Source organism: Archocentrus centrarchus, chromosome 7 (genome assembly GCF_007364275.1).
Source record: "Archocentrus centrarchus isolate MPI-CPG fArcCen1 chromosome 7, fArcCen1, whole genome shotgun sequence".
Lineage (NCBI taxonomy): Eukaryota > Metazoa > Chordata > Actinopteri > Cichliformes > Cichlidae > Archocentrus > Archocentrus centrarchus.
Genome location: NC_044352.1, coordinates 25,344,156 through 25,367,406, shown reverse-complemented (window position 1 = coordinate 25,367,406; position 23,251 = coordinate 25,344,156). Strand labels below are relative to the sequence as shown.

At 41.5% G+C, this 23,251-nt stretch overlaps 2 protein-coding genes across 3 annotated transcripts in view; one reads left to right on the top strand and one right to left on the bottom strand.

Moving 5' to 3' along the window:
- The window catches only part of cacna1db (calcium channel, voltage-dependent, L type, alpha 1D subunit, b), an 82,480-nt gene extending 76,757 nt beyond the window's left edge, over positions 1-5,723 (bottom strand). The window contains exons 1-3 of the mRNA XM_030733042.1: positions 5,601-5,723; positions 530-1,001; positions 79-184 (exon numbers count right to left, since the gene is read on the bottom strand). Of these exons, the coding sequence (XP_030588902.1) occupies positions 79-184; positions 530-1,001; positions 5,601-5,634 (612 nt within the window). The 5' untranslated portion in view covers positions 5,635-5,723. The remainder of the gene's footprint in view (positions 1-78; positions 185-529; positions 1,002-5,600) is intronic.
- A 686-nt stretch (positions 5,724-6,409) lies between these two features.
- dcp1a (decapping mRNA 1A) lies at positions 6,410-23,014 on the top strand. 2 transcript variants are annotated; one of them, XM_030734685.1, is made up of 9 exons: positions 6,410-6,578; positions 6,929-6,969; positions 8,748-8,875; positions 11,459-11,525; positions 12,923-13,061; positions 13,329-13,427; positions 14,404-15,018; positions 15,137-15,361; positions 20,775-23,014. In XM_030734685.1, the coding sequence occupies exons 1-9, from the start codon at positions 6,447-6,449 to the stop codon at positions 20,853-20,855; spliced, it is 1,527 nt and encodes a 508-aa protein (XP_030590545.1). In that variant the 5' UTR covers positions 6,410-6,446; the 3' UTR covers positions 20,856-23,014. The 2 variants fall into 2 exon arrangements, with proteins under 2 accessions (XP_030590545.1, XP_030590544.1); XM_030734684.1 differs by having other exon boundaries at positions 14,401-15,018.
- Positions 23,015-23,251: the final 237 nt, after the last annotated feature.

The following is a 23,251-nucleotide window of genomic DNA, read 5'->3' as shown; positions in this document are numbered from 1 at the left end:
TCATGCAGTACATCCACCTGAACAGAACCAGGGATATATGAGCTGTAGTACATGAATAATATCCTTGTTACTACTCACCAGTTCTTGGTTGGTAGAGTTGGAGTCGTCTCCAGGAAAGGGGATGTAGATGGCTAAGGCCACGCAGTTGGCAAAAATAGACAGCAGTATAAAGATATCAAAGGGTCTGAAAAGAGGATGTTAAGGAACACAGTAATTCCAAAGAGAGAGAAAAGAAAGCTAAAAGTATTATTATATTTAGTATTATTTTAACTTTAGGCTAATAACGATAATATCCTAATGAATTAGGATAGTGATGTTTTTGCATATGTGTGCATTTTTAAAAGTTATAAAAATGTAGCTAACAGTAAAACATTACAGCTTCTTTATTTCACAGGAAATTGCATGTAATGGTTCATTTTTCTAATTATCCATCCATTCACTCACTAATCTGTGACACAATCTATCCTGACAAAGAAACCAAATGCATTCAGACACTCAGACATCTGCTGGTCCCTGGGCTGAAAGATACTTCCACTCCACCAGGCTGATGCAGGCTCTGCGGATCGGGTTGTTGAGCGTGAGGCAGAAAAGAGCTCTGGGAGGTCTGCTGCTGGTGGATCCTCCTTGTTTTTTGCTTTTGGCATACTGCTGCCTCTTCTTCTGTGCCAGTGAGCCCACAGGAGCTGGCCCAGTAGTAGTACAAACTGAGGGCTGTGAAGTCGTGTTGGGCTTTTCAGGTTCGCCCTGTGCTTGGCGGGCAGCGCTAATGGCAGCATGCCAAGCGAGGACTGGGCTGACTCCAGGAGCAGCACCACCAGGGCCCTGAATGGAGTTGCTGGCCCCAAGGAGGCCATGAGCAGAGCCAACAGGCTTGCCAGTGCTAGCTGGAGGATGAAGGGACTGTGGTGGATGGAGCTGGTGCAGATGGGTGTTTCTTTCTGACCAGGGCGCTGAGGTGGCAGTGTGGGGAGTGGTCCTTCTGTTGCTGGCATACTGTGCCCCTGGAGAGAGTGGGTGGGAAACAAGGATAAAACATCTTGAGATTGAGGCTATAAACAAAAACAGCTGCATTTACAGTGTGCCCTATGTGAATGCTGGTATTGTGTCAGTGCATTTCAGCAAACTAGCAAGCATTCTATAATATTTTTCTGCCTGCATGAGATTGTATTGGTAGAATGATTAAACAGTTTTAATCAAACAGTCATCAACATGTTTCTCTCATCCCTATTTCCCCTGTGGGCTTTTGATGCAACCACTAAGAGCCAGCAGAATTGAGAATTTTCCATTTCTACACATAGCAGCTTTAACATTAGCAACTCAAAATGATGCCATTTAAGACAAATTGGCTTAAAAGAAGTAGAATAGGCCCACAACCTCGTAGCCTTGATTCTGTTGTAAACCATTCCTTAAAAATCTGATCCCAATAAAGGAAACATTTTTGGGGATCTAAACACTGAACTCTGGCACCACTGCCTAAAATGTATCCATACTCGCACTTTTTGCATCAAACAGTGATACAATTTAAAGTAGTACATTGTTTACACTACTCAAATGACAAACTTGCAAAAATATAGCCCAACATGTGCCATCAAGACCCAACTAGATCATATGTTTTGGCACTGCCAACTGTTGAACAGTTTTTGGAAGAACATTTTCGAGGCCCTGTCGTTCTTGTGCAGGAAACAACAATATGGTCTCCATATATCTCCATCTTTTCATATTCACTATATTAGCTACTGGCCAATATATTTATCAGCATATCAGCATTTATAACAGCAAATAAATGAAAATTAAAATAAAGAAGCAACAGGGACACGCCCATCAGCCATGTTATAAGTGTTGATATTGCATAGCTTGTCCACTAGAGGCACGCTACAACTTCCCTGTTAGCAACATATGTTTGGAACTCTAAAAAACTCCATCCAGCTGGTCAGAGCCTAGCATCAGAGCATAAATGAGTAATCCACAACTTATGACAATAAAACAAGATTATTTTCAAACTACACTGTCACGCTATCTTAGTAAGGACTCATAACTACTACACATAACAAATGCCAGGGAAATATGTTTATTTTTCATGTGTCTGAAAAAAAATATATTGGCCAATATATTGAATTGATATATATATATTGGTCTTTAAAATCCTATATCAGTGGGCCTTTAAAATTAAGGTTGTTTTTATAAAGGGCTTTTCAAACAAGGAAGTCAACATGCTTCCCTGATGAGGTCAAATAAAGTGCCAGAAGAAAACTGCTAGAATTTAATTTCAGCTTTTTGAAAAACTCTAATGGGAATCTAATGACACTGTACATATACATATGTATATGCATATACATTATAAATTATGTCAATAATATTATCACTATTTAACATTTAAACTTGCCTTGTACAAGTACTTGCTGAACATGTACACTGTAAACCCGGATAAGTTGAATCTACTTAAAAAAACTAAGGTAACTTGTTGCCTTAAATTTTTTAAGTAATGAAACAGTTCATTTAACTCAGCCTGTTAAGTAAGCACTACTCCATTTCCAGTTGAACTAAATTGTATGTTCTAATTGACCAAACTTATCTTTTATAGTTCATGAAAAAATAAAATGTCTTTTGATCAGTCAATTCCCCTATCCTTTTCATGGCTGTGTGGGGGTGGTGGGGGCTGGAGCCTATCCCAGCTGACAAGGCAGTAAGATGCAGGGTACACCCCATACAGGTCACCAGCCTGTTGCAGGGCTGACACAGACAACCATTCACACCTGTGGGCAATTTAGAGAGACCAATTAACTTAACCCCAGTAACTGCATGTCTTCAGATTGTGGGAGGAAACCCACACAGACACAGGGAGAACATACAAACTCCACACAGCAAGAGTCCCGGGCTAAGGTGGAATCGAACCCAGACTATCAGATAGCTATTCCAGCTGGGAGACAGCCGTGCTAACTACCATGCCACTATGCTGCCCAGTAACACAAATAATTTTTACAGTGTTGAACTGTGTCTGTTTAAATTTGGTAAATAAACATGATAAAACTCAGCCCTGTTGAACACTGGTACATTAACATTTACAAATAACATTTGTCCATGGAACAATTAAAAAAAACTATACGAGAGAGCGTTGCGAACAAAAACACCAAATGTCTACTATTCCAAACAGCGAGAGGCCTGGGCCAAGCCGGAATTGAACCTAGACTTTCTAGATGGCATTATACCTGTGAGGTAGCACTGCTAACCATTTAGCAGGTGCAAAACTTTACGATATTAAGTTGTTTGAACTCAAAAACATAATTACAATAAGATAGACCATCAAAAAGTACAGTCTACTCAGCATTAACAAGTAATGTTCACATTCTAGGTAATTTTAAGTAATATGAACTCAGTATTTTTAAGTGGAATCAAAATCTGGGTTTACAGTGTAGTTGTAAGAACCCATCCAGAGAAAATGGGAAGAAAAGTAAGAAGAAAATGATGATTATGGTGATTATGATTACAGTGATGATTGGCTTGAAAGGAATCTGGAAAGGACAGATATAGAAAGAGATAGCAGAACACTCTGTATGAATGGGAGAGACAGAGGGAGTCATTAAAATCAATGCAAACCATGAGCTAAAAAGACAGTGCCCTTGACACAGTCACTTTGGTACACTGCGACTCTACAGCACAGTCACATCGGGGAGTGTTGTCAGCGATAGACCATGTCATCCTGCAAATATAGCTCCCATACTCAACTAACCAAATAAAACAAAAAGCAGTAATCCGTTTTTATGTGAGTAATGTGCTTTATGAGAGAGACTCATAAATTCTGAGAGGAATAAAGCTCTGGAACAGCTGGCAGGAAAGCTCTGTAAACAGTTTTTTTAAAGGTACTGAAGTTCGCACCCTTGTGAGAGTTCAAGCAACCGCCTTATTTTTATGGCGTTTTATCAAAGTCAGGGTTTATCTGCAAAAACATGGCCATGTTGACACGATGCCGATAGTGCAGTTGAAAAATAAACATAATGTAGGTGGAGAAATCTATTAGAAATACTTCACTTTAATTGCCATTGATGTCAGTCCGATCACAGGTGACAGATGCATTCAAAATATTTCAGCACCACCCTCCTCATCCACTAATACAGTATCAACACAGGTGCAGGAGAACAAGTGCACACTGCTAGTTAATATCAGTCAGTCTGTCTGACATGTGACAGGAATTAACCCAGCGGTTCTGCTGGATGTCGCACATCTGTCACACGTTGCTGGAACACAGCTGTTGACTCTGTTGTTGTCGTCGAGTTTGGCGGCGTTTGTTTGGGCCGCTTCTAAACTGTAAAAACTTATAAGAGCAGGAATTTACTTTTTTTTTTTTTTTTTCTTTTTGAAAAAGTTCATTTCGCGTTTCTCAGCTTGATCTGAAGAGCGCACACATTCAAAGCATCTTGTCACATGTTCCAGAATGACAGCTTGCCAATAGTATTAGAACAAACAGAGGCTAGTCAACCATTTTTCGGAGAACTGGCTTCCCAGTGGATTTTATAACTGCTGTTATCACAATAATGTAGTCTACAAGCGCTTACAGTGTTAATACACAATCTCTGCACTGGAATAAGTTGGGGGTGGGGGGGAGAGAGACATGTCAGCAGCAGCTACGACTCAGAGCACATAATCACATGGATTAATCAGACATCCAGAGAATAAACCAAATGAGCGCTCTCGCCCCCTCTCTCTCCCTCTCTCTCTGCTGCGCTCCAACTCTCCTCCTGCGCTCCACGCACGGTTTTTTACCTTCAGACTGTTCATCTGCTTCTTGCATCCTCGAATCCACATTGAAAAGATCCGTTTTAAATCCAACTCATCGTTGGAAAAAAACATCCAAAGGTGTCGAAGGCGTGAACCTGAACAGAGCCTTTAACCTGAATTATAAAATGTTTTCCGAGCGCAGACCCCGAGAGGAGCGCCAAACATTTTCGCCACATCCGGGTGCCTGCCTGCAGATTCACGGCGAATCCGAGAGGACGCGCTGGCAGGGGCAGTCAATCCACTGCTGTCAATTATCCTTTCTGTGGCTGGGGATGGACTGACACAAGTTGGAGCTATCGCGTAGGCTCCACTGCACTGAAATCACACGCACCCACCAACTGGAAATGCACCTGTTGCCGCCTATTGGGAAACTTACAAAGTGCGAATGAGATCATCTTAACATGAACATGTTTTTTTTTTTTTTTTTTTAACTCTATGGCCAGATGTTTTCAGACAGACATGCTGCTTTCAAAAACACTCTAAAGAAGAATCAGATGACCGGAGAATAAAGTCGTGTAATGACATCTGAGAGCGATGAAGCCAGGGCTGTTAGTGATACATCCATTAAAACTCACACTGAGACGCTGCAAATACAAAGGTCTTTAAAAGTACAGTCGTGTCCTTTTCACTGATACTGGTTTAAAACCATCTACGGGTCTCAAAACTTTACGTTTCGGTTCAGTGCCGTAACGAAGGTCATGAGACACGTTATAACGCAAAAGAAACCCATTTCCCTTAAGGAGGAAAATTTCTGGATTAGAGGATAAACGCCATGACCACATCCTTTCCCTCTGAAGGGTTACTAGATTACAAGTACTCGGACTTACCCCTCAGGGGTCTTGCCCTTATGATGAACGGCATTAGATCACCTGGCTCTTCTCGGGGGCCTCATAGCGCCGTTTTCTGTCCCCTCTCCTCGAAGATTCAAGAGGAAATGGGTTGTTGGAGCCGTGCTGGAAGGTTACCCGTGATTGGATTACCTGTGCCTGCGGGATAAAGTTTCACGGTGGCGCGTAATCCTCAGATTATAATCCTGCTCCACTGTTCCATAAACTGCAGGTGAGGGAGGGAGCTGCAGCTCAGTCCGGACGACAATCCTGCACAGTCCCAGTATGCATGTAATGGTTTTAGAGTATCCTGTCCAAATAATCACAATAAGCAGAAGAGTTCACCCCAGGACACGCAGACGTTTATAGTTTTCGGCTTTAGTTTTATGGCTTATAGTTTTTGGCTAAAATCAGGACTTAACATGACCAGATGAAATTTGTGATTTCAACTAAACAACATAAACTGAAGAGGACATAAAGGCTCCCATATTACACTTGAAAATTAATTAATTAATTAAATCTGGTACATGGTTTTAGATCCACCTTTGATTGACTATTGTGCGTGTGGCAGTGCATTAGTTTTATATTAATAGTATTTTATTATATGATCGATTTTGAAAAGGACACTGGCTACTATTGAGCTCAGAAGAGATTTCTTCGATTAACATTTTGTATTTAAGCAATACCCTAGCTAAATGCGATTGACCAAAATTACAGTTCGGATTAATCTGAGGAACAAAACTCGGAGCTCGGACATTTTTTTTAAGAGCCTTGGTTTCCGAGGACAGCGGAAGTTAAACGCGTCTGCACAAATCCGTCCGTGCGGGAGCAACAATCATATCCAAGATGGAAACGGTAAATGCTGGTCATATGATGAGCTTAGCTGCTCTACAGAGGCAAGACCCGTACATCAACAAACTGCTCGATGTGACCGGCCAGGTGGCTCTCTATAACTTTAACTCCAAGACGAATGAGTGGGTAAGTTTGTACGTAACCGGCTCTTTTTCTTTTTCTTTTTTTTTGCGGAAAGCCGCCAAAGCTAGCTAAGTATTTGACTTAGCATGCTAGCTCTGTATAAACATCAAAGTGTAGAGAAATGTAGAGATATTTCTTGAAGTGAACTTGATCCAAATAATGCTCACATTCACAGACGTTGTGTTTTGGCACTAATATTGTGAATGTTATATTCTGACTTTTTCTATAATATAATAATAATTAGCGCTGTGTTTCAAGAGCTAACTGTAGTTGGCTAGTTAGGCCAACAGCATCCTTCGCATGTTACGTTCAGCGTGTTTGTTTCTGACTCAGAGCGTCACTTGTGTTTTCAGGAGAAGACGGAAATCGAGGGCACCCTGTTTGTTTATGCAAGGTAAGCACGTGAGACTTTATAGTAATGTAACGCGGTGAGGGCGTCACGTTAAACCGAGCTGTCATTTGACGTGTTCTGCGCACATGTGCGGGCCGCAGTCTTTGTAAACAAACATGCGTGTGATTGTTTCATAAACTTTTGTGCTAAGTTTATGAAACAGTCATGCTGTTAAAAGGATACCATGGCACAATCACTGAAGAGGCCACCGAGTACTATGTCTAGAGTGGATGCCTCAATTGTTTGTTTGTGCTTCATTCCTTTGCATCAGATTTGTTAGTGTGGCAATGGAAAATTATTAAAACAGGTTCAGTAAGATTAGTGTTATATCATTTTGTTATATCATTATTTAGTCTATTACTGTTTTTATTTGATAGAAGTAAGTCTGTCAGTATTTGCTGGTATTTATCAAGTGTCATTCTGAACTAGTGGTAAAGATAAAGGAGCCTGAATTCTCCCTTGTTTCTTATTCATAGAGCCCAAGGTTGTTCATTTTGCCTTTGTCTGTTTTCCAAAGTGGAAATGTAAAAAATAAATATGTTTTAAAAATAGCCTAGAGCTTAAGGGGACATTTAATGGGTTATAGTTACAGTGCTGTGCAAAGGTCTTGAGCGGTGTGGTGTCCTTAAAATACTTGAGGAAACTGAACAAGTGGAGGAAAAAAGAAGTGACAGGCTTTAAAAATTGTCTACAGCAGATATACAGAATCTGAAAGTCATAGTCTTAAGAAACAGGGAAAAAAATCATGCAGTACCACCTGGAAAGCATCTGATTGGCAACACCTTACTTTTCTAGCATTACAATGATCCCAAACATACTGCCAGTGCACTTAAAGCATGCCTGGATAGAAAAGCACACAGTGGAACACTATCAGTCATGCATTGCCCTCCCCAGAGCCTGGACCTCAACACTATTGAAGCAGTGTGGGATCATCTGCACAGAGAACAGAACAAAAGGCAGAAACATCCAAAGAAGAGCTTTGAATGTCCCTCAAGAAGCCTGGAGAACTATTCCTGAAGACTGCTTAAAGAAATGACAAGAACGCTGCCTGACAGAGTTCAGACTGTGTTGCAAAATAAAGGTGGTCATACCAAATATTGACTTTCAAGCTCATTAGAATATATATATATATATATATATATATATATATATATATATATATATATATATATATATATATATTAAACCACAAAAAGGAGAAAAAGTTCGTTCTCCGTTTAACCAGCTGTTTTTACACAGCTGTGCTTCGCACTCACGGTTGCTAGGCGACATGAGCTACGCAGAGGTGACGCTGATATGAAGGCTAGACGCTCACTTCCGGCCTTTGTGGGCTGCGAAAGACGTGGGCCGGGTCCTTCGCAGGATGCAGCCCCTAATTTGGACATTGTGCGTCGATATAATCTGTATGCCGGGAACTCGCGCACTGAGAAACGTTCCACGGTGCAAAGTGCGATTAAAATGCGTTAAAAATTTTAACGCGTTAATTTCCCCGTAATTAATTAATCGAAATTAACGCGTTAAAGTCCCACCCCTAATATATATATATAAATAAAATAAATCAGTGCTCCTATTTTCTTAGCAAAATGTAAAGAATTGAGTGGTGGCTCAAGACTTGCACAGTGTACCTTTCGGTACATTTTGTTATATCTCAAAGTAATTCAATTAAAATAATGTGTTAGTAGTTTGTCATCAAAAATAATTAATGGTTTATTAAATCTAGTCCACATGGTAATATAATGTTACATCAGTGAGGTGGTGTTTGATGCTTTTGTCCCTGAAAGGTCTGCTTCCCCTCACCATGGTTTCACCATCATGAATCGGCTGAGTACAGAGAACCTTGTGGAACCAATCAATAAAGACCTTGAGTTTCAGCTGCAGGATCCCTTCTTGCTCTACAGAAATGGCAACTGTGAGTATTTTGAAGTACCGATCCACTGAAACAGTAGATGTCATGCACCGGAGAGACTTATATTTTTGTGTAGGCTTGGACTGAAATCAGATGTGCTGCAGTACTTCACAGCTTCTCGAAGTTCAAGGCAGCAAAAAAGTTTTTTTTTGTTTTTTGTTTTTTTTTTTTTTTTTTTTAAAAAAAACCTCTACCAGCCCAGAATATCAGGCATCACTTCTCAGCTGCATATTTTAGTACAATGTTTCTCCCATAAAATGCTGCTGTATCGCAGACAATTATGTCAAAGAGACGAATTTAATATATCTTTGAAAGGACCAGCTGTAACCTAGAAGCGGCAGTGGTTTGGGCAAAAAATATATATTTACCCATACAGCAAACAGATAACATTTTTACCTTTCTGCAAATGTTACTGCACTCACAATTTTTATTTCAGAACTTTGAAAAGAGGAAAAATGTTGTATTTGCAGAATTTCTGCACATTTTTAAAGTATTGTATTGGTTTTATTTACTTTCCCTACTCAAACACAATCATGCCAGAACATATTATTACCTCTGAAAATGTTGGAAAAACACCTCCTCAGTGTTCTCTGGAACAACTCTTCTCCCTTTTGTTTGAAGTCCTTCTTGCATCTTGGAGAATTAATGAAGAACCTTTTGTCACTCATGGCCTCAGACTGGCCTGTCAGACCACACAATATTCAGCTTGGTCTGGCCACAGTTTTCATTCTGCATTGGGCCTAACAAACAAAGACTTTGGGGGACTAATTGGTGAGCTAGATTTCTACTAGTTTTTCCTGATGGTTTAATCCAGTGACGTTGTTTAGTCTTTTGAAGAGAGTTCAGCAGGGAGTAAGATCAAATGAAGAGACCAAAAATCCTCAAATCCTCAGAAAGTAGCTGACAGTGCTGCCACCAAGATAATCTATCAGAAGTCTGAACAGAAGTTTCATTAAGGCAATGAACAAGGAGTTGGATTGTTTTCCCATTTGTTTGCTTATGAGAAAAAATAACATGGCTAGGCTCAGTGTCAGAGTGGACTGCTCCCCTTTAGGACTGGGTTTGCCTATCAGCCTGCCTGGTATGGAAGACATCATGTAATTTCTTGTTGGTATCTGGGCCAGAACAACTTTTCCAGGTGCTTCACAAGAGTCCAAGTGCTGCTGTTTTCATCGTAATTCCTCAAAGTGTGTTGAGTTGCAGGCAGATAAAATTTATAGTTGAGTAAAACAGTTGTCGACGGTATTCCTCGGTATGTGTTGAAGACAACTCGACTGTCAGCTGACGGTCACTGGAAGACAGGTCAGAGTAATCCGTCTCAGATAATACTCTCTCCTGGGTTTTGGTCCATATAAAGGTTTGCACTGCTGGTGCAGTTTCTCAGTTGATTCTTCTTTGGTCCATTTGTTCTTTTCAGTAAAATAAGTTACTGGCTGAGGAGTTTTTGGCTGTTCTCAGACATTCATTTGCCTCCGTCTGAAAGTCTGTTTTGGTGTTTGTGATTGTGCTCCGTGGAGAGTCCAGGTTTGTGACAGAAAAAAAAGTGAGACCAGGATGTAGAAGATGAGACTCCTCCCTTCGCTGAAAAAGAATGAAGGCTGATTTGGTGAAAGATGGATGTTTTGAAGAGCAAAGACTCCAACACAGGGAGTATGGATTCTTCAGAGAGATGATAATTTTGCTCCAGTGTGTTTAAAATCACATCTCGAGGCTGATACATGTACTCAAAGTTTGAGAAGTCTGTTGCTGAGTTGTGTACTTGGACTTGTGCATACACCTGTTTACAACACTTCATGTTCCCGTCGGTAGCAGGAGATGCTCCAGGGACACAAGCACTTGGGTTGCTAGGTTACCGCAGCCTTTTGAGGGACCTTGACTATGGCAGTCTTTCATCACACAGACAGACAAATAACACACAAGCAGTTTCATATATATTCTTTTTTTTTTTTTTAAGCAGAAAACTACTAATGTGTCGTTTGCTTGTTTTCCTTTTGGTGTTGGTGAGTGCAGTGTTCACCGTGACAGCGTGCTTTCCACTGGTGAACTTTTCCTTTTTTGTGTTTGACTGTTTTTGTAAAACTGTCACATTATCATAGATCCAAAGGTCCAGTCATGTGCAGTCGTGTGCAGCAGGCCTGCACATTCACTGCTGTCTTCAGTGTTATCTTTGATGGCTTGATTACTGTATCACAAAACCGAAGACTAAATGATTAATAAAAACTGTAAAACCATACAGTTGTCTTGGCTATGTTATGAAGGTGCTTGGAGGTTGGCCCACCCAATCTTAAATCTTTGCTCTAACCAAAATACAAGAGAAAGTAATGTAGTTCTTTGAAGATTTTATTCAAAAAACATAAACAGCACAGGATGTTGGCTATAAATTGCTAATGTTACCCAGTCATATGTAAAGTGCTAATGCCAAACTGGCAGCTTTAATGCCAAACTGGCAGCTTTAATGCCAACCCACTTGCCACTGGGACGCAAACTTCAATACAAGGCCCACACTTGGGAATCACTGGTCTACAGTAATGATGCTTCTATTACCAGTGTTATAAAATACATTATTTGTGTCTGTGTTTTTAACAGTGGGTATCTACAGTATTTGGTTTTATGACAAGAAGGATTGTCAACGTATCGCTCAGCTCATGGTCAAGTAAGTAACCAGACTTTTTTTTTTTTTTTTTATTGATGAAATTGCACATGGCTTTACTGTAATCTGTTTTTTTTGTTTTTTTTAAAAACGTTCCCTGGCGCCTGGGTGGCTTAGTGGTGAAGCCGGCGACCACATACATATGCCGCGTTGCGGTGTGGGCGGCGCGGGTTCAAGTCCTGGCCCATCACCAGTTTGCCCGCGTGTCTTCCCCTATAACTTCCCCCCCCCATTTCCTGTCTCTCTCCACTACCGATAAAAGCTGCTGTGGCCAAAAATACAAAAAAAAAAAAACATTGCCCACTTGTCAGGTTTGGTTTACACTCCTACGTTAAACTACCAAGAATCCAGCAAATAAGATGCCACAAAGTTGCAACAGTTCAAAGAGTTTGTAATAGTAATAAAAATAAATGAAATCAAACAGAAATATAGGAGCCCCATTAACAGCAAACCAGGCCATGAAACAACCATGCAGTGGGCTGTCAGATTCAGGCTTCTCCTTAAAAGTAAGACTAATGCTGCATTACTTTTACCTCAGAAGCCAGCTGTCAGAGACGGGAACTACGTCAATCCCCAAGTTGACCACATTCTAAAGTTTTACTACTGTTTACGCACACTGCATCATCTTGGATTGTGAAGTCAGGGTTAGTGGGGCTTGTCCAGCTTTCCTTCAGAAGAGCTGTAATGCTACACAATTCATCATCTTCAACATTCAACTTGTAGTACGAGAGAGGGAAAGGTTTATAGGAGTGTGGGAAGGGTTTATAAAGACTTAAAATATATATAAATAATAAAATAAATATAATGCAGCTACTTCACGGATTTTCACCTATTGCGGGGGTTATGTTCCAGAGAACCCCATGATAGGTGAGGGATCACTGTACAGCATAAAAACAGGCTTGCTGGTAACTCCCAGTTCAAATAATAAATAAAAAACAACAAAGGCTGGTGCTGATGGACAAGAGCCAGCTACTCTCCCCCTTCAGCCCATCAGCCCTAGGGATGACCCAGAGTGCAAACAGGTTTATAATGATTATCAAAAGAAACCATAATCATGGGGCAAATGTGCTGTTGCATCGAGGCAAGGCAGAACATGACATCTTTGATTGGTCCACTTAGGAAGTTGATGTCTGCAAACATGGTGCTCTTGTGAAGCAAAAATATAATGTATAAAGACTAGAATTATCAAGTTGATATTTGGCCTTACTTACTGTTGAGCTAAAAATCCAAAGACTGAACTGTTTATGATGTCTTATTTGTGTAATTTCAGTTAAAAAAAAAAAAAAAGAAAAAGCTCCATCTCCTGATCTCATGATCAGTTCAGTTTCAGTAAATATTAACTGACTAAACAAACAACACTTAAGTGTGCAGATTATATGTGATGCTTAAATCTCTCCCAGGATTGTGAAACAAGAAGCAGACCATGCCCAGAGAAAGTCACCAGAGAGGGCAGAGCCAGGGAGAGCCAATGGAGTGGCAGAACCCCGGAGCATCGATATCCTGGAACTGCTCAGCAAAGCCAAGGAAGAATACCAAAGAGTGAGGAGGCAAACACAGCATGCATAACTTCCTTACAACTTCCTTACATAAATATGATCACATACTGTACGAGATGTATTTGTTTGCCAGAATTTGAGCAATAAATTATGTTTTTCCAACTGAAACAAAGTTGCATGAACATGCAAATCAGTTATTACAGTGGTACACAACCTGGGTTTATTTCAGGTGTGGCAGTGTCAGTTTAAGCAGGTAAAGAGAACGGTTTAATATAATTAATATTTTTTTTGTGTGTTTGTGTGAGAAAAGCAGGCCCAGGCAGGTGAAACAGATGCGTCCACAGAACCGATTGTAAAAGCAGCTGTCAGCACTAAAGAGCATCCCCACAGCACACCACAGCCTGAAAAGGTACATACAACACACACATATACAAAGCAATCGTTTGAGCTCTAATTTGCGTTTATCTGTATCACTATATGTTCAAAGCTTTGTCATTCTTGTCACTCCTACACACAGAGAATGTGGAGGAGGACAGTAAGAAGGGGCAGGTTTTTATCCTTGTCGCTCCATATATAGTTAGCATTTGGCAGCAGAGAAAGCTGCAAATAATGTTGCAAACAGACACTCAAATACATGCCTTCAGTCGATGTCACTGCCACAAGTGCTGGTTGTGTTTTCTGCAGGCTTTGCATGAGGGACTAAGATGATTTGAACAATTTCTGGCAATCGATGTTAACTCAGTGGCAAGGGAAATTTGCCATGTTTTGAATCAGGGATATACCAAATGCAATTTCTTAATGCATTTCTAGGAAATGTATCATCAGGAGTGGAGCTCTGTCATCTTCATGTTTACAGTCTAAGGATTGTAGTTAAGGACATATGAGTACTCATTTTCACTGAAATTGTCTTCTTTTCATCCCATTAGCCTCTTATCTTTGGATCGAAATCCCAATAGTTAGAAAACCAAACCCTCTTCTTCTTACTTTGTTGTTCACAAAGCTTAGTGATGATGACAGGAATTTTTATTTTTAGCCAGGTTTGACTGTCCCTAACAGTTAAAATGGCACCAGAAGCAGCATATTGAGAGTAAGCTGTAGCTGGTTACAGTCAAATTACTGATGACAGAAACAAAACTTTAGTTTAACCGTGTTGTCAGTATATGATGATTGTATAGGTGAGATGTGGGGTAAACCTCACCCCACAAAAAGTGATGAGTTTAAGTAATTTATAACCTGCTGCCTTCTAGCCAACTATCAAAATCTTACATATTAAACAACTTGATTGATTAATAGATTATCAAAGCAGCTTTTCATTAATTTTCTTTCATTTGATCTTTTCAGCAGTGCTGTGTTTGAGATCATGAAATTGTTTCTTTACCCAGCAGAGTTCTCATCCCGTGGTAAAGCAGATCACGGTTGAGGAGCTCTTTGGCTCATCTCTCCCTAAGGATCCATCTCTACCCACAATGCCCACACAGAGCACCACTGTTTCCAGTGACCCCTCCGCTGCCTATATCCACAAACAACCATATCCTGCCCCATCTCCACAAAGCACTCTCCTCATTCACCAACATGTAGCCCAAGAGCCTGGGACCAACCAGAGGAACCAAGCCCCCGGCCTCCTCCCTGCTCCGTACGCACTACATCCCAGTCCTGTATTCCAGTCGGTGATCCAAAGGTCAGACCCCCAGCCGCACTCCTCAGTGTCCCCACTCATGGTGCCTCCTGCTGCCTCAGAGCATCGTGCTGCTCCCCCTGGTACCGTAGCATCTTCAGCTGCTCCAACGTCCTATTTGGGTCATGACATTCTTAGCACGCTTAAACCGGCTGCCCCTTCTGTAAATTCAGACATCCACAAACCCATCCTCGCACCTAACTTTCTGCCAAGCACATTGGTCCCACCCCACAGCTTCCAAGAGACTATGGGGAAACCCCTTCTCCAGCATGGAAAAGACATGGACGTTTTCTCTCAGCCTTCCAATCTGATTAAACCAATTTCTGTGAGTTCAGCTTTTTTTTTTTTTTTTTTTTTTTTAAATAGTTCTGGTAAATTGTAATCCAGGACATTTTTTGATCTTGTTTCATTTTTTTGTCTTGTTTTCCACTTTCAATTCTCAGGCTGTCCCCATGAGTCCAAGTCTTGCTGTTCCAGGATCAGAACTTTCTGTGCTGCTGTCTCCCAGTGCCTTCCAGCAGACCATCAGTAAGACACCGACAGCAGCATCAGTGGTCCCTCCTGCACCCTCTGAGCCCACCACCTCAGCTTCTGGAGGACCTAAAGAACCTATAGCAGCCCCCTGCAGTAAAACACAGCTTCAGGAGACTCTGATACACCTCATTAAGGTAAACCAAGAGCACGAAGCACATAAAAACAAACTGCTGGCATTTTATAGGATGAGGAAAGTTAAAGCTAGAGATAATTACCATTGTATTACAATATAATGTATAAATTTAAAGGCCTTATCCACACATGCACAGGAACTGAAGCTGGACCTGTAAAATTCTTTCTAGTGTATAGATGTTTAAAAATTATGACACAGACACTCACATTCAGTTCCTAGTTAGGATCTTAGTCCTAGATGTCTCTCCTAGAACTAAATAACCAACTGTGTGCTTCCTGTTTACAGCTGCATGTGTATGCCCAGTGCGTGTGAATGGTCTTGTGTGCTTATATATATTAATATGGACTAGAGACTGTTCGTAGAAGATGGATGTAGCTTTTTTCTTTAAAGTGAAGCCATTGTGCAACGGGACAGCAGGGATCAACCCCTCTGGTTGCAAAAAACCTTCACTGTATTGCCAAAAGTATTTACTCACCCATACACATCAGTGAATTCAGGTGTTCCAGTGACTTCCATGGCCACAGGTGTATAAATCAAGCACCTAGGCATGCAGACTGCTTCTACAAACATTTGTGAAAGAATAGGTCGCTCTCAGGAGCTCAGTGAATTCCAGGGTGGTACCATGATAGGACGCCACCTGTGCAACAAGTCCAGTCATGAAATTTCCTCGCTACTAAATTTTCCGCAGTCAACTGTTCGTGGTATTATAACAAATTGGAAGCGATGCGGAATGACAGCAACTCAGCCACAAAGTGGTAGGCTATGTAAAATCACAGAGCAGGGTCAGTGGATGCTGAGGTGCATATTGCGCAGATGTTTCCAAATTTCTACAGAGTCAGTTGCTACCAGAGGTGGCAAAAGTACTGACATTCTGTACTTAAGTAGAAGTACAAGTACTTGTGTTAAAAAATTTTTTAAATTTACTCAAAGTAAGAGGATGAACTGAATTCACAAAGATGTAACCCAGTATTTCACAGCTATCTGAGCTGATCTCATCCCCTACACTGACAGCATACAGGCTGTAGAAATGTTGGATTCAATGAATGAATCTCAGCATCAGCAGCTTTGATTCAAACTCATCTCTGCTGCACTGATGTAACCTGTAACTCTGACCATGAGCACAGCCTCTGTGCACCAACACAGAGCTTTACTGTAAATACAGTACAACAAGCTAACCTGTTTATCACACACTAAACTGCAGTATTTTCATACAGTCTTTGAATTACACAAAGTCAGCATACTTCAGTTTGTTTTGCAGTCCTTACCTTTAAATCTAACCTCTCTTCTTTCTCTTCTGTCCTCTTTCTCCATCTCTGAGTGAACTTCTCTCTCTTTGCTCTCCCTGTAAATACAGCAGCTCTTCTTTTAGCTAGCAGACACACTGTGTGACAAACTGCACACACTTTGTGTGTTTGCTGATATTTGTTGAGCATTTAGAAATGTTGCATTTACCTGCCACACGTTACTCCCTTCATGCTCGCTCCTCTTCAGTAGCGCTAGCTAAGCTGTTTATGTCCCGCGAGCACAACTTACGGACTCGGTCCGGCCCGCTGTAACCCCTGATTATAGCGCTATAAATGATACATTAATTATATGGGTTTGCGTATTTAATCCCTTTGTACCCGATAAGCCCCGGTGATGGAGGATACGCAGTACGATTGTCTCTTATATGTTATTATTCCTCCGTTTAGGCTCAGATCGTTTGATGTTTGACGGCGCACTGACCGGAAATAAAAACTTCTCTCTGACGTGTTAAAAAGTAACAAGTCTGTTTTGAAAATGTAAGAAGTAGAAAGTACCGATACTTGTGTAAAAATTTAGGGAGTAAAAGTAAAAAGTACTCAGAAAAATAAATACTCAAGTAAAGTACAGATACCTAAAAAATCTACTTAAGTACAGTAACGAAGTATTTGTAGTTCGTTACTTCCCACCTCTAGTTGCTACAGACCTCCAAATTTCATGTGGCCTTCAGATTAGCTCAAGAACAGTGCGTAGAGAGCTTCATGGAATGGGTTTCCATGGCTGAGCCGCTGCATCCAAGCCTTACATCACCAAGCACAGTGCAAAGGGTCGGACGTAGTGACGTAAAGCACAGCAGCACTGGACTCTAGAGGAGTGGAGATGTGTTCTCTGGAGTGATGAATCACACTTCTCCATCTGGCAATCTGATGGATGAGTTTGGGTTTAGTGGTTGTCAGGAGAACGATACTTGTCTGACCACATTATGCAAAGTGTAAAGTTTGGGAGGGGGGGTTATGGTGTGGGGTTGTTTTTTAGGAGTTGGGCTTGGCCCCTCAGTTCCAGTGAAAGGAGCTGAGCATACCAAGACATTTTGGACAATTTCATGCTCCCAACTTTGTGGGAACAGTTTGGGGATGGCCTCCTGTTCCAGTATGAACACAGCAAGATCATATCAAACCCAGTGGATTAAGAATGGTATGTAACTCAAGTTCATATGCATGAAGGTGGATGAGCGAATATCCATCCGTCCATTTATTTTCTTCCGCTTATCCGGGTCAGGGTGGTGGGGTTAGCAGCCTAAGCAGAGAAGCCCACATTTCCCTCTGACTAGCCACCCCCTCCAGCTTATCCGGGGAACACCAAGGTGTTCCCAGGTCAACAGAGAGATATCTCCCCAGCGTGTCCTGGGTCTGCCCAGGGCCTCTCTCCTAGTAGAACGTGCCCAGAACGCCTCACACAAAAAGGTGCCCAAATCACCTCAACTGGCTCTTCTGAAATAACTTGTGTTTGCACTCCTCACCCGATCTCTAAGGGAGAGGCCAGGCACCCTTCAGAGAAAGCTCATTTCCCCTGTTTGTATCTGTGATCTTGTTCTTTCAGTCACTACCCAAAGCTCTTGACCATAGGCGAGGGTGGGGATATATATATATATCAACTGGTAAATCGACAGCTTTGCTTCTACGCTCAGCTCTTTCTTCACCGTAGTAGACCGGTGCAACATCTGCATCACTGCAGCCACAGCCCCAATCTGTCTGTCAGTGTCCCGCTCCCTTCTCCCCGCAGTCATGAACAAGACCCCAAGATACTTAAACCCCTCCACTTGGGGCAGCAACTCATCCCTAATCTTTAGTGGGCACGCTATCCTTTTCTGGTTGATGACCATGGCCTCAGATTTAGAGGTGTTACAGAAATTTCAGTCATGTGTGTGTTAATGCTAATTAGCTTGCTAACACAAAGCAAAGTTTGGGCAATGCTGAAGCATACGAAGGGATGCGGTACAAGTACTGTGTGTACACAAAACACAGCGTCGGCGGAGGATTTTGGCTTTCCTGGCTATCTACAAAATTTGCAGAAGTCACCTGAAAAAGTCACTAAACAGTTTCCTCTACAGAAGGCCTGTCAGTGGAATTAAGGAGGTATTAAGTTTTCCTTCCACTGCCCGACTAATATCATCAGTTGCAGTCAGCAGCACCCCACCTTGCACTATACACCATATGAGTAGAATACCGCTTTCCCCTCCTGAGTTGCCTGAGGGTTTGCCAGAATTGCTATGAGGCAATCCTAAAGGTCTTCTCCATGACCTTATCGAACTCCTCCTACACCAAAGTTTTTGCTTCAGCCACTGCCCAGAGAGGGGGCAGTTGTAAATGTTGTTCTCTGGGCGGCTTGTTCAGATGAAACACAAACCCTGGAACAAATTAGAAACCATCCACATGGATCTCTACTTTTAACAAATACACTGCTCAAAAAAATAAAGGGAACACTCAAATAACACATCCTAGAGCTGAATGAATGAAATATTCTCATTGAATACTGAACGTGCTGACAACAAAATCACACCAAAATCATCAATGGAAATCAAATTTATTAACCAATGGATGCCTGGATTTGGAGTCACACATAAAATTAAAGTGGAAGGCTGATCCAACTTTGATGTAATGTCCTTAAAACAAGTCAAAATGAGGCTCAGTATTGTGTGTGGCCTCCACGTGCCTGTATGACCTCCCTACAACGCCTGGACATGCTCCTGATGAGATGGCGGATGGTCTCCTGAGGGATCTCCTCCCAGACCTGGACCAAAGCATCCACCAACTCCTGGACAGTCTGTGGTGCAACGTGACGTTGGTGGATGGAGCGGGACATGATGTCCCAGATGTGCTCAATTGGATTCAGGTCTGGGGAACGGGCGGGCCAGTCCATAGCTTCAATGCCTTCATCTTGCAGGAACTGCTGACACACTCCAGCCACATGAGGTCTAGCATTGTCCTGCATTAGGAGGAACCCAGGGCCAACCGCACCAGCATATGGTCTCACAAGGGGTCTGAGGATCTCCTCTCGGTACCTAATGGCAGTCATGCTACCTCTGGCGAGCACATGGAGGGCTGTGCGGCCCTCCAAAGAAATGCCACCCCACACCATTACTGACCCACTGCCAAATCGGTCATGCTGAAGGATGTTGCAGGCAGCAGATCGCCCTCCACAGCGTCTCTAGACTCTGTCACATCTGTCACATGTGCTCAGTGTGAACCTGCTTTCGTCTGTGAAGAGCACAGGGCACCAGTGGCGAATTTGCCAATCCTGGTGTTCTCTGGCAAATGCCAAGCATCCTGCACGGTGTTGGGCTGTGAGCACAACCCCCATCTGTAGACGTCGGGCCCTCATACCATCCTCATGGAGTTAGTTTCTAACCATTTGTGCAGACACATGCACATTTGTGGCCTGCTGGAGGTCATTTTGCAGGGCTCTGGCAGTGCTCCTCCTGTTCCTCCTTGCACAAAGGCGGAGGTAGCGGTCCTGCTGCTGGGTTGTTGCCCTCCTACGGCCTCCTCCACGTCTCCTGGTGTACTGGCCTGTCTCCTGGTAGCACCTCCAGCCTCTGGACACTACGCTGACAGACACAGCAAACCTTCTTGCCACAGCTCGCATTGATGTGCCATCCTGGATGAGCTGCACTACCTGAGCCACTTGTGTGGGTTGTAGAGTCCGTCTCATGCTACCACGAGTGTGAAAGCACCACCAACATTCAAAAGTGACCAGAACATCAGCCAGAAAGCATAGGTACTGAGAAGTGGTCTGTGGTCCCCACCTGCAGAACCACTCTTTTATTGAGTATGTCTTGCTAATTGTCAATATTTTCCACTTGTTGTCTGTTCCATTTGCACAACAGCATGTGAAATTGATTGTCAATCAGTGTTGCTTCCTAAGTGGACAGTTTGATTTCACAGAAGTTTGATTTACTTGGAGTTATATTGTGTTTTTTAAGTGTTCCCTTTATTTTTTTAAGCAGTGTACATTTAGGTCTGTCCAGCATCCTCCCCCGCCACCTGATCCAAATCACCACCAGCAAATACTTTTGGCAATGTAGTGTTTGTAATCCAATGATGTCATTTAATTGTTGTGAAATCTGCACCCTCTTTTTTTTTCTTCTTCTTCTTTATGTCCTGTTTTTCTAGAATGACCCAGACTTCCTCAGTGCCATTCATGATGCTTATCTGCAGAGTCTATCCAAGGACTTCAGCAACATGAAGCTATAGTTCTCCTTCAACCAGCACCACTCTTACTTTCAGTGCTCCAACCCCTTCATGATTACTGAAGACACACAAAAATAACAGGAAATTTAAAAGAAGTGGAGCAAACAGGTTTTTGACACACTGCACACCAGAATCCTTCAAAACTAGTCTGTTCCTGATGCTGGCTACTCATTTTATCCTTGATCTACCTTTTGTCAAAATATATCAAAAGCAGAACTACTGTGGGAAAGACAAATGAGATAAATCTTCCCAGTTAAACCTTGATTTATTTTTTTTCTTTTGAACTTTCTAAATATGGTCAAACTGCTGGCTGGATCAAGTTTAGCTGCTGGTGGTTTGATTTTTCTGGAGGACAGGACCACAGTGGAGCTTTGGTGACTTCAGACTGCTGTGGGAATCGCAGATTCTGTTTCTCTTACTCATCACACGTTTGAAGTTCTCGTCGTGAGCACGCTTAGACTCCAACTGCTTATAATGAGGAAAACCTCAGTACCATGGACCTCAGAGCAGTTTTAGGGGACTTTGTAGCCTGGCTGTCCTACTATATGGAATTCAGCCCCAACCCCCACCCCCCACTTTTTGAGCCTAAGGAAGCCTGTATGTTTCTGGTAAAATCAGACCTGCTGAACAGCCGTTCCAGGCATTTTGTATTTGGCAGGAGTTTGTTGAGGAAGTTTTAAGCCTTTGTCCAGTGAAGATGAATAACTTCTGTCGCTATTTGGAGAAGAAGCACTTGCAGGCAAGAACTCAACCTAATCACCAGTCCCTCTCAGCTGCTTTTATAACGTTACAGACGGTCGTGTGTTTATAATGACTCATAAACCAGCTTCTTTGCTACCTTTGCTTTTTCCCACAAGTCTCTCTTTCGCTTTCTCCTTATGTGTGTTGTCATCTCTCCTCCGCCAGTTCAGCTCAGTCATAAATGTTCTCGGAGGGGAATGTGCAATAGACGACAGTCGCAAAGCCTTTAGGGATACCAGCATTTTGAGATATTTTAGCATGGTATTAGAGAGCCTCTGCAGTAGATTTACAATTTAAACATCAAAAGGAGAAAAACCCCCAAAAATTGATATTAAATTTGGATTCCTGTTTCTTTTGAGCCATTTTAGGGATAAAATGCTTAAACAGGTGGAACCGATGTGCATTTGATAGCTTTATTCTCCTTCAAACAAACTGAGTTGCTACATTTACCCAAACTAATGATAAAGTTTAAACTACCTCCAGTCCTTCCCACCCCGACCCCATCCCACAGTATGTTTTTCCAAACTGTAGTCAATAAGTTGAAGATGAAATTAACTTGGGTCTTTTTTGCAGTAAAAGGCTACTGCAGCACGTACCCATAAACCCTGCAGACTGCAGTGGAAGCAGGAATAAGCACATTCATTTCCTTGTGTAAAAATGCCAAGTGGCTGCTCTTTGTGTACAAAGAAAAATAATAAATGTGCAACATGAAATCAGCTTTCAAAGATTTAAAAAAAAAATACTTTTTTTTTTTTGGACACTTTTCTTTTGTCCCTGTTCCATAAACTTCAGCACATACAAAAGTATTAAAGCTGTCTATTTAAAAATGATGTAAGTGCATGAAAATATTAGAGGGTTTTCTGACCAATGGTACGGTAACGTTCAGTAGTCGAGCCATTAATCCCGTTACCTAAACAACCACTATAAAAAATCATTAATATCCGAACAGTGTATTTTTTATTATTTGTGAACAAAATGAGAAGCTATGACTACTTTGTGTATTTTTTTTTTTTTTTAATTATTATTTTGCGGCATTAATTCTTGGCTGGATTGTGACATCACAGCTTGGTATTTGAATGTGTATGGAGTTTATGTCATCTTGTTTCTCGTGTTTTCAGTACTGTTGACCTTTTTTAAATATTTTTATTTGGCAAAGCTTAAGTTTAGAATGTGAAAGAATGTCTGGATGCAGGGAGCAAATTCATTTCATTGCCATGTAAAACTTCATTTTTCATTTCAGAGATGGTTTTGCCAACACTTTTTGTATGTGTTGGTTAAATAAAGAATGATTGAAATGTTATTGTTTTTAATCCCTGTCCCATATTTAAGATTTTAAGGTTATTTCACACATTGGTCTAATTTATCTTATTGGCCCTCGATATGGTTTTGAGAACGTTTTTGCAAATAACATAAATTTTCTAAGATTGTTATTGTGCGTAATTTGAATATTTTGATATTAAAGATTTGAAAGGAGTTGTCTGCTCTTGATTGCTGCTCGGAGGAATCGGTGAGAAGTCTCAGAACTTAAACAGGAAACAGAATTTTAAAATTTGACCCAACATTAATCCTTTTTCCAGCAGATTAACAATTTAACCTAAGTTCTAAATGCAATCATAACTCAGATGTAGGATTTTTGGGGGCTGGGTTATTTATGTGGA

Excerpts from the sequence above, each read along its gene's own strand:
- dcp1a (XM_030734684.1), top strand. The coding sequence starts at position 6,447 with ATGGAAACGGTAAATGCTGGTCATATGATGAGCTTAGCTGCTCTACAG. Across the intron at positions 13,062-13,328 it reads CCAAGGAAGAATACCAAAGA|CAGGCCCAGGCAGGTGAAAC; the intron begins GTGAGGAGGCAA and ends GTGTGAGAAAAG. Across the intron at positions 13,428-14,400 it reads GCACACCACAGCCTGAAAAG|CAGAGTTCTCATCCCGTGGT; the intron begins GTACATACAACA and ends TTCTTTACCCAG.